The sequence below is a fragment of the Heloderma suspectum genome, chromosome 7, assembly GCF_057233095.1.
Source record: "Heloderma suspectum isolate Gila_16-S chromosome 7, 16-S_ref, whole genome shotgun sequence".
In the NCBI taxonomy this organism is placed as follows: domain Eukaryota; kingdom Metazoa; phylum Chordata; class Lepidosauria; order Squamata; family Helodermatidae; genus Heloderma; species Heloderma suspectum.
Window position 1 is genome coordinate 26,659,950 of NC_139464.1, and position 14,757 is coordinate 26,674,706.

A 14,757-nucleotide genomic window follows, 5' to 3' on the forward strand; every position below is an offset into this window, starting at 1 on the left:
TCCCCACATGTTCAGTGAATGCGTGAGGGGGATGTGGGATTGCACCCGCCAGCCACGACCCCAACACGGCACTCCCACCGGACACACCTCCCAGAGAATGGATGTCCTTGGGCGGATTAAAAACATAATAAAGAAATCACCCCCTTCACACCAAGTTCACATTTTTACAGGTCGATTTCAGAGGCTCGCATTTTACCCATGCGCACCATTCTGTCAGCTGCCGCCACCTTCCTCCAGGTCAGCAGCTAGACCTGCTTGCGACGCACCTCATTTTGTCAACAGGCCTGCTGAAGTCACCACTCATTTCCTCTGCACAAGTGCTTAATACAACTTACAGGTCAAGATCCACGACGCAGTGAGCTGCAGTAACCACCACATCCTCACGGATCAAACTGCCACCGCAGAAGTGGGAACGGCCCAACTTGACGGAGACCTGTTTAGAGGCAGGGAGGTGGAGAAGGATGCAAAAACCGGGCACCCCACGGACAGTTTTGTACAACTGCAGGCACTGCCTTACGGGACGGCAGAGAAAATGACTAATTCATGGAGATCATGCACTTTTGGGAAAAAAAGCATGAAACTTTCCACAAATGATCTATATCCATGTAGGTTTAATTCTGAGGCAGGGCCCCCCCAAAATGGCCACTGTTTTCAAAATGGTGGCTATATAAGAAATGTATAAAAATATGATCATAATTTTACACATGCACTTTATATTCATCAGTCAAAGCATCTGACTCATGGGGAATATCTAACTACTAAAATGTGCTTTTATATAAAGCTATGTAAATAAAATTTACATTTTCTATAAGAATTATATATAAAATCCACTTTTATGTTTTTAGGTTACATTACATGAATAATGCAATGGTCGTCACATGACAGCCTGGCCACTTTAAGCTTCTAGATCAGAGGCGAAGAACCTCAAACCCAGCCTTGCGGGATTCTAGAGATGCCCCCCCCCCCTTCACCTGATCGCTGGCTGTTTGGTGGTTTCCCAGCTTTTGCACAGGTTTTCCCCCATTCCAAAAGGTCAAGATGCCTCTCCTAAGGCTGAGTGAATGGCAGTAAGAGCTTCAAGCTAAACCATGCTGGCATTGTTGGTGTTTTGGCCCCACCTCCTTTTGCCTCTGGCCCCACCCACTTTTGCCTTCACCCCTGCCCACCACTGGAATGCAGTCCCTGAGAGCTACCCAAATTCCCCCCAAATGTGCATTTTCAGCCAGGGTTTTTTTTTATTATTATTTTTGCGTATTTTTCTACGATGAAATTTGCACAAAATTCCCCAAAGGTTAGAAAAATGGTCCACAAGTCTGCAGAATCTGCCCAACATGGGAAAAGCCAGTCAGCTGCAGAATCGGATTCATAAAAACCCAGCCTCACTTGGTTCCGTTGTGGATTTCTCTGATATCCCTACCTGCAGAAAGCTAGCAAGTCAGAAAGAAAGATTCTAGCTTAGAAAGCTCTTATACCATGGAGAAATCTATGTGCACAGAGTTTCTTACGTAGGGAGAATCAAAAAAGGAAAGATGAATGTTGAAGCTGCAGATCTCTAAAAGAGCCTGTACTACATGCTGCTTCTTCATATATAAATCAGCTGAAAGGCATGCTGTAAATGAGCTCTGAAAGTAGCATTCCAAAAAGTGGCAGAACAGCATTCCCCAACCATGCGCTCTCTGCTGCAGCTGTGTTGGACTACAACCCCCATCATCCACAGCCAATGTCCATGCTGGCTGGGGCAATGGAAGTTGTAGTCCAATACATCTGGATGGCACCCAGTCAGGGAAGGCTGTGCTAGAGCCACGTATAGCTCTGAAACTGCAAGGGCAGCATTACCACCTAACCTTCAATTCAGTGATCTGATAATTCCCATAATCCGCAAACTCCAAATACAATGTTTTAAGGGAAAACGGTTACACACAGTCCAGGGAGGCCTAAACATGCCTTTAAGATGTTTTGGTCTACAATTCCCATAATCTCTCACCATCTATGCTGATTAGAGTTGATGGGAGATGTAGGTCAAAACCATCTGGAGATTACCACTGGAATGAAACACAAGAATTTAAAATGCGCTTGTATTGTGGAGTTGGGGAATTGTTAACTGTTAACTCCGAGAGGACCTGAAGGGTTAGCCCTAGACAAGATAGTGCCTCCAAGACAGAAGTGCCTCTTCCATTTGGTCAACTTATTAACTCCTGATCGTTACTGCATTTTAGTCCATTTCACAACTGCGATGCCCAGACTGCAATGCATGATATATCCCTGGCAGAAACTACAATATATTGGCACAACAAGATCTGTAAATCTGATGTAGAGATGGACCAAGAAATTAAAAGGGATTATATATGGAGATTGAATCCCATATTATTAACTAAGGAAGATATTAAAGCTAAGATAAAAAGGAATATAGAAAGATATTTTGAAGAAAATAAAACAGGGGAAACAACAGAAACAATTAGATGGGAAGCGGGCAAGGCAACAATAACAGGAATATGTATAAAAGAGTTCAGCTTAATAAAGAGAAAGGAGAAGAAAGAGACAGTGGATCAAGAAATCAGTAGATTAATGGAGCAGTACAAGTATGCTGGTCAGATCAGAATTACAAAAGAAATGGAAAAATTGAGGAAAGAAAGAGAGGCATTAGAAATAAAATAATGAGAGATATTTTATATGTTAAGCCAAGGCATTATGAGTTTACGGGAAAAAGTTCAAAACTGTTGACGAACAGACTCCAGAAAAAGAGAACTAAGCACAGAATTTTAGCTTTGAATACAAAAGCAGGAATTAAAACATATGATCAAAAGAAAATGAGAGAAATATTACAAAGTTATTTTAAAGATCTTTATGAAAGGAAACAGATAGAAATAACGCTGATTCAGGAATCCCAAGACAAAACAAAAATACCCCCACTAAAAGAAGAACAGAAACAGTTTTTAGAAGCTGAGACAGGAGAAGAAGAGATTAAAGAAGCTAGAAAAGAATTAAAAAATAATAAATTGCCAGGCCGAGGCAGGTTTATGGGCAAATTTTATAGAGCACTTGTGGATGTGTTGGCGCCACAACTGAAGAAATTATATCAGGAAATACAAGAGGGGGGGCCTACTCCCAAAAACATGGACACAAAATGTAATAACACTGATACCTAAATTAAACAAGGATAAATGTAATCTGGACTCCTACAGACCAATATCTCTATTGAATGTGGATTGTAAGATATTTACTAAAATATGGGCAAAACGCCTGAAAAAAGTTAGTCCCCTGGACTGCAAGGAGGTCAGATCAGTCCATCCTAAAGGAAATCAACCCTGACTGCTCATTGGAAGGACAGATACTGAAGCTGAAGCTCAAATATTTTGGCCACCTAATGCAAAGAGAAAACTCCCTGGAAAAGACCCTGATGCTGGGAAAGACTGAAGGCAGAAGGAGAAGGGGACGGCAGAGGATGAGATGGCTAGATAGCATCACCGATGCAATGAATATGAACTTGAGCACGCTCCGGGAGAGAGCGTAGGACAGGAAGGCCTGGCGTGCTATGGTCCATGGGGTCACGAAGAGTCGGACACGACTGAACGACTGAACAACAACAAGGTTTGGATCAATATGGCTTTTTAAAAAATTGATTTATAGCAGATCCAATTAGGAAAGTTTTGGTGTGATTAACATTTGTAAGAGAAGAAAAATCCTGGTTGTATTAATGACACTTGATCTCTATAAAGCATTTGATACAGTCAATCCAAAATTTAAATTAAGTCTGCTAAATAAGTATACTCTGGGGAATAAGTTTAAACATATAATAGAGGTGATATATGTACAAACAGCAAAAATAAGGTATAACAGATTAGAGACAGAAGAAATAAGGCTTAATTCAGGAACAAGGCAGGGGTGCCCCCTTTCACCACTCTTATTTACAATGGTAATTGAGTTTCTGGCTGACAGAATCAGAGGAAATAAGGATATCAAAGGGATACTCATAGGCAAGAGAGAATTTAAATTGAACCTATATGCAGATGCCCCTTCATGGATCACTGCCTTGTTGTGGTGAAGGGGCTTGCGTAACTCAGTTAAACCATAAGCTATGCCGTGCAGCGCCACCCAAGACGGACAGGTCATGGCAGAGAGTTCTGACAAAATGTGGTCCACTGGAGAAGGAAATGGCAACCCACTCCAGTATTCTTGCCAAGAAAACCCCATGGAACGTATCACAAGGCTAAAAGAGATGACGCCGGAAGATGAGCCCCTCAGGTCGGAAGGTGTCCAATATACTACTGGGGAAGAGCAGAGGGAATTTCCAAGTAGCGCCAGAAAGAGTGAAGCGGCTGGGCCAAAGCCGAAAGGACACTCAGCTGTGGATGAGTCTGGCGGTGAAAAGAAAGTCCGATGCTGTAAAGAACAATATTGTTTAGGAACCTGGAATGTAAGATCAATGAATCAAGGTAAGCTGGAGATGGTCAAACGTGAGATGGCAAGACTGAACGTCGGCATCTTGGGAAACAGCAAACTAAAATGGACAGGCATGGGCGAATTTAATTCAGGTGACCATCATATCTACTACTGTGGGCAAGAATCCCTTAGAAGAAATGGAGTAGCGCTCATAGTCAACAAAAGGGTGGGAAAAGCAGTACTGGGGTACAATCTCAAAAACGACAGAATGATCTCAGTATGAATCCAAGGCAAACCATTCAACATCACAGTAATTCAAGTCTATGCCCCAACCACTGAGGCCGAAGAAGCTGAGGTTGATAGGTTCTATGAAGACCTACAACACCTTCTAGAAAAAAAGATGTCCTCTTCATCATAAGGGATTGGAATGCTAAAGTAGGAAGTCAAGACATAACCAGGATAACAGGCAAGCATGGCCTTGGTGTACAAAATGAAGCAGGACAAAGGCTAATAGAGTTTTGCCAAGAGAACACGCTGATCATAGCAAACACTCTTTTCCAACAGCACAAGAGGCGACTCTACACATGGACATCACCAGATGGTCAATATTGAAATCAGATTGATTATGTACTTTGCAGCCGAAGATGGAGAAGCTCTATACAGTCAGTAAAAACAAGACCTGGAGCTCACTGTGGCTCAGATCATGAGCTTCTTATTGCAAAATTTCAGCTTAAATTGAAGAACATAGGGAAAACCACTAAACCATTCAGGTATGACCTAAATCATATCCCTTCTGAATATACAGTGGAGGTGACAAATAGATTTCAGGGATTAGACCTGATAGACAGAGTGCCTGAGGAACGATGGACGGAGGTCCGTAACATTGTTCAGGAGGCAGCAACGAAATCCATCCCAAAGAAAAAAAAATGCAAGAAAGCCAAGTGGCTGTCTGATGAGGCTTTACAAGTAGCTGAGGAAAGAAGGGAAGCGAAAAGCAAGGGAGAAAGGGGAAGATATATCCAACGGAATGCAGAGTTCCAGAGAATAGCAAGGAGAGACAAGAAGGCCTTCTTAAATGAACAATGCAAAGAAATCCAGGAAAACAATAGAATGGGAAAGACTAAAGATCTCTTCAAGAAAATTGGAGATATCAAGGGAACGTTTTGTGCAAAGACGGGCATGATAAAGGACAAAGAAGGCAGGGACCTAACAGAAGCAGATGAGATTAAGAAGAGGTGGAAAGAATACACAGAAGAACTATACAGGAAAGATCTTAATGTCCCTGATAGCCATGATAGTGCGGTCACTGAACTTGAGCCGGACATCCTCGAGAGTGAAGTCAAGTGGGCCTTAGGAAGCATTACTAACAACAAAGCCAGAGGAAATGACAGTATTCCAGCTGAGCTATTTAAAATCCTAAAAGATGATGCTGTAAAGTGCTGCACTCAAGATGCCAACAAATTTGGAACACTCAACAGTGGCCACAAGACTGGAAAAGGTCAGTTTACATTCCAGTTCCAAAGAAGGGCAATGCCAAAGAGTGTTCAAACTACCATACAATTGCGCTCATTTCACATGCCAGCAAGGTGATGCTCAAAATCCTACAAGCTAGGCTTCAGCAGTATGTGAACAGAGAACTACTGGAAGTACAAGATGGGTTTCAAAGAGGCAGAGGAACTAGAGATCAAATCGCCATTATTCACTGGATCATGCAGAAAGCAAGAGAATTCCAGAAAAACGTCTATTTCTGCTTCATTGACTGCGCTAAAGCCTTTGATTGTGTGGATCACAACAAACTGTGGCAAATTCTTAAAGAGATGGGAGTACCAGATCACCTTACCTGTCTCCTGAGAAACCTGTACATGGGTCAAGAAGCAACAGTAAGAACCGGACATGGAACAACCGAGTGGTTCAAAATTGGGAAAGGAGTATGACAAGGCTGTATATTGTCGCCCTGCTTATTTAATTTATATGCAGAGTACATCATGAGAAACACCGGGTTGGATGAATCACTGGTCGGAATTAAGATTGCCAGGAAAATTATCAACAACCTCAGATACGCAGACGATACCACCCTAATGGCAGAAAGCAAAGAGGATCTAAAGAGCCTCTTGTTGAGGGTGAAAGTGGAGAGTGCAAAAGCTGGTTTGAAACTCAACATTAAAAAAACTAAGATCATGGCATGTGGCCCCATCACTTCCTGGCATATAGAAGGGGAAGAAATAGAAGCAGTGACAGATTTTATTTTCTTGGGCTCCAAGATCACCGCAGACGGTGACTGTAGCCATGAAATTAAAAGACACTTGCTCCTTGGGAGGAAAGCTATGGCACACCTAGACAGCATAGTAAGAAGCAGAGACATCACCTTGCCGACAAAGGTTCGTATAATCAAAGCTATGGTTTTCCCAGTAGCAATGTATGGCTGTGAGAGCTGGACTGTAAGGAAGGCTGAGCGCCGAAGAATTGATGCTTTCGAACTGTGGTGCTGGAGAAGACTCTTACGAGTCCCCTGGACTGCAAGGAGGTCAAATCAGTCCATCCTAAAGGAAATCAACCCTGAGTGCTCATTGGAAGGACAGATACTGAAGCTGAAGCTGAAATATTTTGGCCACCTAATGCGAAGAGAAAAGTCACTGGAAAAGACCCTGATGCTGGGAAAGATGGAAGGCAAAAGGAGAAGGGGACAGCAGAGGATGAGATGGCTAGATAGCATCACCGATGTGATGAATATGAACTTGAGCACACTCCGGGAGAGAGCGGAGGACAGGAAGGCCTGGCATGCTATGGTCCATGGGGTCACGAAGAGTCGGACACGACTTAACGACTGAACAACAACAATATGCAGATGACATTTTATTTACATTAGGAAATTCAGAAAAGGGAATAAAGGAACTGGTAAGAGAAGTAACAATTCCAACAGGTGGCAGGACTAAAGGTAAATACAAAGAAATCTGATTTGATGTGTCTGAATATAGAACCACAAGAACAACAGAAATTTCAAAAATGACAGGTATCCCTTTAGTGACAAAAGCATTTAGATATTTAGGAGTTAAAGTCCCTAAAAGTCAGAAGTATGTGCTGAAACTAAATTATGGGAAGTTTTGGAAGGAAATAAAGAATGACATAGCCGGATGGGAAAAGATAAATTCAACACTTTCTGATCAGATTATGACTAAAAAAATGATGTTATTACCAAAATTTACTTATCTTTTTAATGTGCTTCCACAAGAAATTCCATTTAAAAGGTTTAAAACATGGCAAAACAGGATATAAACATTTATTTTAAAGACTAAAAGGCTACAAACAGCAAAGACTTTCAGATGCAGCCATCTGTCAGGTATGCTTTGACTTAGTTTCCTGCACTGAGCAGGGGGATGGACTTGATGGTCTTATAGGCCCCTTCCAACCCTACTATTCTATGATTCTGTGATTCTACAGATCTATGCAAGAAGGAGGATGAGGTACACCACCTTTAAAAACATATTATGATGTGTACCAACTAAGACATATATTAACGATAATGAAGGAAGGAGCGAGGGTAAATGGGATAGAAATAGAAAGGGAATTGATGGGATTAAAGGGATTAAAGGGAGAGGAATTACAGAATATGTTTTATAGTCGATATATAAAACAACAAAGAAACAACAGAAATACAATAAAAGGATTATTAAAAGCATGGAACTTTAGGAAAGAGAAACTAATGCCAGGGGTTTCTCCATTAATACTGATTTGGGTGCACCCAGTGTTTGATATAAAAGGGAAAGTGGTGGGGAAAAATAAGTTGAAAGAAATAAGATTGACCTAAATTTGAATTTTTTTATCAACAGCAGAACCCTATAACACAAGAAATACGGAATAATCGTGTACAAAGTATAGGAATGTCATAGTTAGTATGGATGCAAATCAATAAATTTATAAGAATGAGAAAGATAAGGCAAAGTACAAGAGATTTAACAGAATGGGAAAAACTTGTAGATAATTATCAATTAGGCAATAAGGGTGTAATAACTCAAATATATAAAATTCTGATAAAACAGGAGATAAGGGAGATGTAACAATAAAGCAGATATATATTGAAGAGGAGACAGAGGAAGAAGATTGGAAACAACTTTTAGATAGATTTCCCTTTCAAGCAATACCCACCAAAATAAAAGAAAGTGGACTAAAGTTGGTTCAGAAGTGGCATTTGACACCAGCTAGCAAAAATGAAAATGAATCTATCGCCTTTGTGTTGGAGAGGATGTGGAATTAATGGTACTCAAATACATATGTGGTGGGAATGTAGGAGGTTTAGAAAATTCTGGGACAAGATATTTCAAGAAATAGAATTACTGATCAAGGGATTTGTAAAACACTAGAATTAGCTTTATTGAATATGTTCGTAAAAGAAAATAGAGAGATTACAGAAAAAAACATTAACTCGCTTCCTGTTGACAGCCACAAGGCAATTAATTGCAAGTAAATGGAAGATAGCCCGGATGCTGACAATACCTTTGTGGAAAAACAAAATCTGGGACATAGCGATAAATGAAAAATTGACACAGAAGTTAAGAGTGCACAGAGGAATAAAGAAAAGAGACACCTTCAAGAAGGACTGGCAAAAATATATCGACTTTATGAAAGATTCGAATAGAATAACCTTGGTAGAAGCTTATAGAAATTTGTGGGACTCATGAAAAGAAGATAATAACGGAATGAAACATTAATATATTATTGAAATAGAAATAGAAAATAAAGGAGAGGAGAAGAAGAATCCCAAAACTGTCCAAGCTGGGAGAGGGATTCTGAATCGATATTAATGTGGTTTTGTAATTTCTTTTTAAAAATTAAATTAACAAAAAGATCTGTAAATCTATACTTATTCATGCCATATGAGCTGTTTGTACTATTTGTTTCATCGATGCCCCCAACTCCCACCCGGTCCAGTGCCCAGACAGTCACCTGGGCTACCTCATCTAACTCAGACAAGTATGTTCTCAGCACAGACCTGCCACGGTTGTCCACCGGGCTCTGATGTCCTCCCTCCAATAATTCTCGAAAAGAATGCAGGTGGCCAATAATCCTCCAGATCCAGGGAAGGGACTCCACATTTCAATCCTACAAAAAGCACAATGGTGGATACTGAATGGAGATTCTGGGACTGCAATTCTATGCACTCTTACACAGGAGCAGGCCCAGTTGAAATCAGAAGACCTTTCTTCTGAGGAAGCATCATTAGGATTGGACTATCCGATGTACCCCAATCTCTCAAAAAGGTCTCTAAAATGCCTGGAAGAAAAGAAAGGTCTTTGCCTGGAGCCAAAAAGATAACAACGTAGGTGCCAGGTGAACCTCTTAGGGAAGTTTATTCCATAAGTGAAGTGCCACCACTGAGAAGGCCCTCTCTCTTGTAGCCACCTTAGCTTCCTTTGGTGGGGGCACCCAGAGGAGGACCTCTGAAGATTACCTAAGAGTCCGAGCAGGTACATGCAGGGGGAGATGTGCCTTTATGTAGGAAGGACACATGAAAGGATGCCTCCAACATAGTTTGAAGAGAGAGCAAAAGAGCCCAACTCATCCTTCCAGGTCTTACCCTGGTGCTGGCTTAGGAATGTAAGGAGTTGTAGGACTTTTTTTTGGCTAAACATGCATAGGATTGTGCCCTAAAACTACAGCTGAGGGGTGGGGTCTTGATGCAATGAGGGTGGGTGGGTCCTTCTTCTCCAGAGCTGCTTTCCTGTTGAACCACACACACACACACACACACACACACACACACGTGTTGTTTGCCCTGACTGGAAAAACATATGGACACATCCTGTGTGCCTGTATGTTTTTCCAGTTGGGGCAAATGGCTTCAAGAGCCCATGTTCCCAGAATTACTGGCCATGCTGGCTGGGGTTGGTGGGATCTGAAGTCCATCTGGAGGGCAACAAGTTGGGAAAGGCTGGAGGAGACAATGCTAGGCTGTCTGAACTAGTAGTCTGATGGCGGCTTCCTGGGTTCACTGCCTGCCAAGCCCTTCTCCTTATTCAAAGCGCAATCCTGGCGACCTGACCACATCCTGTCTGCTCCCCAGGCAAAACCCACAAGCAGTAAAAGTAAGTCAATTCTAGCTCAATTGCCTAGTGACCTCTCTCTCTCTCTGTGTATGTGTATTTTAAAAGTTTGATTTCTACAACTGAGTAGATTTTCTGGCAGGGCTGGGAATAAAGAATGAAATCTGTAGGAAGCTAATAATAAATACATTCAAGAAACATTACCGGAGATAGGTGCAGATGTGTTTGTTTTCTAACGCAGAAGAGAGATCACCATAAGGAGTGGTATCCAGTGGGTTGTACCCAATTGGAGTCTAACTTAAGTCCCATTTATTTCAATGGCTCTACTCTAAGTAGGGTTTACATTTCATATAATGCACAGTATGGCTCCTGACAAAGATACTACAACATAGGCCACTGATCTTCAACTGGTGGGTCAGGGGGACCCACAAATGGATCCCACCAGTGCCACCATCACCATGTTCTTTTAAGGAGAATTTTCCCAAGAGAAAGAAAATGGAGAGAGAAAACAGGGAGAGCAATACCAAATCTCAATACAGTATTGAGATTTGGGGGGTAAGGTATAACAATTTGAAGGAGTTGGAGGTTTGTCTAAACAAGTTCCTGAGATATTTATTGGCAGTACCTCCAGGGACCACAGCTCCCTTCCTCAGGGCAGAGACAGGCATGGTATCAGTAGAAGCTAGGGCTCAGAAGGCAGCCCTTTTTATTATTAGAGGGTCTTGGATATGCCAGAAGACCACCTCCCCAAGCTTTGCATGAGAGAACAAATGAAGGAGGGTGGCTGGGCTAAGTCACGGCAAGAGTTGCTAATCTCCAAGAACCTTCTACCAGATAGTTTTACCATAGTGGGAACCAAAGACAAATTGAGAGATTGGATATATGGGAAAGATAATAATCAGGACTTAGATCTAATTAAATCTTCAAACCTTTCTCAATGGTACTGCCTCTTTAAAACATACGTATCATGAAAGAGCCCAACACCTACAAACTCTCACTTTTGCTTCTTTCAGAACCTCATGTACAGAACTACGCTTCCAAACCATGGCCACAGCATTCTTGGATGGAAGATATTGGCATGTTCCAAGAAACCTACGGTTCTGTATTTGTGATATGGGAGAGATAGAGGAGAGAGCAAGAGGAGTGCTAAATGCAACACGAGGCAGGGCTTTCTACCTTCAACAGTGGTGGTGAAGAGGGAATTTCAATAGATACCAGTTCAGCTGATATCCCATCTTTCCTCCAAGAAGCTGTTGTACATGGTTCTTCCTCCCCTCCTGGCCATTCTAGTCTCTCAACAACCCTGCGAGGTAGCTTAGGCCGAGAGAGAGAGACTGGAGCCAGCGAGCTTCACATCCAAGTGGAGATCTGAACTTGGATCTTCTTAATCTCAGTCTCCATTATCTAACCCAGCCTTTCCCAACCTTGGATCCAAAGACAATGTTGAACTTTAACTCCCACCACTCCTGAGCATTGGCCATGCTGGCTGGGCATGGTGGGAGTTGCGGTCCAATAACATCTGGGGAATTGAAGGCTGAGAAAGGCTGTAAGTTTGACCACACTTCCGCCTGCATGAGAAGCTGGATCTACCAGAATTCTCTCTTCAACACAGCCCTTGTTGAAGGAGCTTCCCCCAACCTCCGTGCTGATACTCACCTTTGAGAGATAAGGAGAAATAATGTTTTAATCAACAAGGACTAAGCTAGATGCAAGGACAAGGTATTTTATAAGTAGCCGCTGCAGTGCCTCCCCTCCCCTCCGTCACCCTGCCCCTTCCAGATTGGAATTGTGGGGAGAGGAAGTTTCACCCTTTTCTGCAGTTCCTGCCAGAACCTCAACTCTCCTGAAGCAATTTGCTCCAGCTGGAAAAACATACACACACACAGAGGATGTGCCCATATGTTTTTCCAGTCAGGGCAAACAACACCTGTGTGGGGTGGCGGTGGGGTCAACAGGAAAGCAGCACTGAAGAAAATGGCTTAGGACGCGCGCGCGCGCAGACACACACACACACACACACACACTACATCAAGACCCCATGTTTAGCCAGAAAAATGTCCTACTGGCTGAGGAATGCTGGGAGTTGTAGAACTTTTTTCTGGCTAAACATGCCTAGGATTGTGTCCTTAAAGTTTAAGGACAACCAGTTTATCCCTTGTCACATTGTGATTAAATGTGGGTCTCATATCTGGAAACCCATAGGGCATAGTGAAGGCCTCTGTTCTCAATATACTTTGCAGCATTTAAGTGATATTGGCAATGTGAGATGTTTGATATGAAAGGATGGGGGCTCTCACCCTACTTTAAATATTTACTATAACTTGAACCTAAATACTTTAGGAGGAAGCCTTTCCTGCCAAAACCATATAGGCTTTGCTACCTCTCCCAAGAATTCTTTAAAAAATAAAAGAAAAATCAGTTCTTATCTAGTAGTAGGATGTGTGAATTGTTCTCTCTTCACGGGCTCTCTTCACACCTGAGGTTTTTTTAGCAGGATCGTTCTTTAATCACTGGCTTTCACGGGAGCTTTAAACAACAATGCTACTCTCCTGCTGCTATCTCACAACTTTCCTTCCCTCTTCACGTGTTATCTGAGAACAGGGAAACCCCCATCATTTTCTGTGCTTGTGATTGAAATCGTCATTTCCCCCCTCTGTCTCTCTTCACACCTGGCATTTTATCCCACTACAAACCTGTCCTTTTGATTCCAGATCCTTTCTGGGATTTACACTGGCCCTGTATACGGCCATCTCTCAAAGCGCGTCCCTCTGCCTTATATCTTTTCATGGCTGGGCCGAACTGCAAGCTGCAGTTCATCATGCAGAGCTTGGAATGGTCATTTTTAATAGTTTCCTTTTGGGATGTGGAGTTGTTTTAGATAAGGCAGCAATGCTGAGGTGGTTTTCCATAGTACTCCCTCCCACCTAGCCAGCCACTAGAAATTCAAGAAATTCCTGACTTGTGTTGCAGATAACTTCCTCCTACAGGAAGTAGAGGAAGGAACTAGAGTATCGGCTATCCTTGACTTGATCCTAACCAACAGAGATGGTTAGTGGATAAAGTAGCAGTTACAGGAACTCTGGGGGAAAGCGACCATGTTATACTTGAGTTCTTGGTTGTAAAGGAAGCAAAAGCCGAGTGTAGCCAAACCCGTAGCCTGGATTTTAGGAAAGCTAATTTTAATAAACTCAGAACAATGATAAGTAAGGTCCCATGGCAAGCGACTCTAATGAGAAAAGGAGTCCAAGATGGGTGGGAGCTTTTAAAAAAGGAAATTCTAAAGGTACAATTACAAACAATTCCAACAAGAAGAAAAGGTGGAAGACAACAGAAGAAGCCAATGTGGCTTCATAAAAAGCATAGAGATGACCTGAAAACAAAAAATGTACACATATAGGAAGTGGAAGGAAGGATAACCTACAAAGGAAGAGTACAGGCAGGTATCACAGAATTGCAGGGACGGTGTCAGGAAGGCTAAAGCTGAGAACGAGCTGAGGTTAGCGAGGGATGCTAAAAACAACAAAAAGGCTTTCTTCAGCTACAGGCATAGTAAAAGACATAGGAAAGAAATGGTGGTTCAGCTATTAAACAAGGATGGCAAAATGATAACAGATGACAAAGAAAAGGCAGAGGTGCTCAATTCCTACTTTGGCTCAGTCTTCTCCCAAAAGAGGGTCTATGACTCCCCTGGCAAAGGCGAAGTAGAGGCTGAAGGGGCAGGATTGCACCTTGAGATTGATAGGCATATGGTAAGGAACACCTAAGGACTTTGAATTAGTTCAAATCTCCAGGGCCAGATGAACTGCATCCTAGAGTAATAAAGGAACTGGCAAAAGAGCTCTTAGAACCACTGTCTATTCTCTTTGAGAAATCATGGAGGATGGGTGAAGTGCCAGATAATTGGAGGAGGGCTAATGTTGTCCCTATCTTCAAAAAGGGTAAAAAGGAGGAACCTGGGAACTACGGACCAGTCAGTCTGACATCAATCCCTGGGAAAATTCTGAAGCAGATTATAAAGCAATCCATCTGTAAGCACCTTGAAAATAATGCAGTGATTACTCAAAGCCAACATGGATTTGTCAAGAACAAATCCTGCCAGACTAATCTGAGCTCATTTTTTGATCAGGTAATCTCCCTTGTGGACTGTGGGAATGCTGTAGACATAATATACCTCGACTTCAGCAAAGCTTTCGACAAAGTGCCCCATGATATCCTGATGAGCAAACTAGCTCAAAGTGGGCTACATGAAACAACTCTCAGGTGGATTCACAGTTGGCTACAGAATTGGACTCAAAGAGGCAAAGATCAGTGGGATCTTCTCAAACTGGGGAGAGGCAAC

The 14,757-nt window shown here is 42.3% G+C and overlaps 1 protein-coding gene across 1 annotated transcript in view; it reads right to left on the reverse strand.

Moving 5' to 3' along the window:
- The window catches only part of OVCH1 (ovochymase 1), a 67,355-nt gene extending 56,269 nt beyond the window's left edge, over positions 1-11,086 (reverse strand). The window contains exons 1-3 of the mRNA XM_084811877.1: positions 11,044-11,086; positions 9,239-9,413; positions 336-512 (exon numbers count right to left, since the gene is read on the reverse strand). Coding sequence (XP_084668003.1) covers positions 336-512; positions 9,239-9,413; positions 11,044-11,086 — 395 coding nt within the window. The remainder of the gene's footprint in view (positions 1-335; positions 513-9,238; positions 9,414-11,043) is intronic.
- Between the last annotated feature and the right edge of the window lie 3,671 nt (positions 11,087-14,757).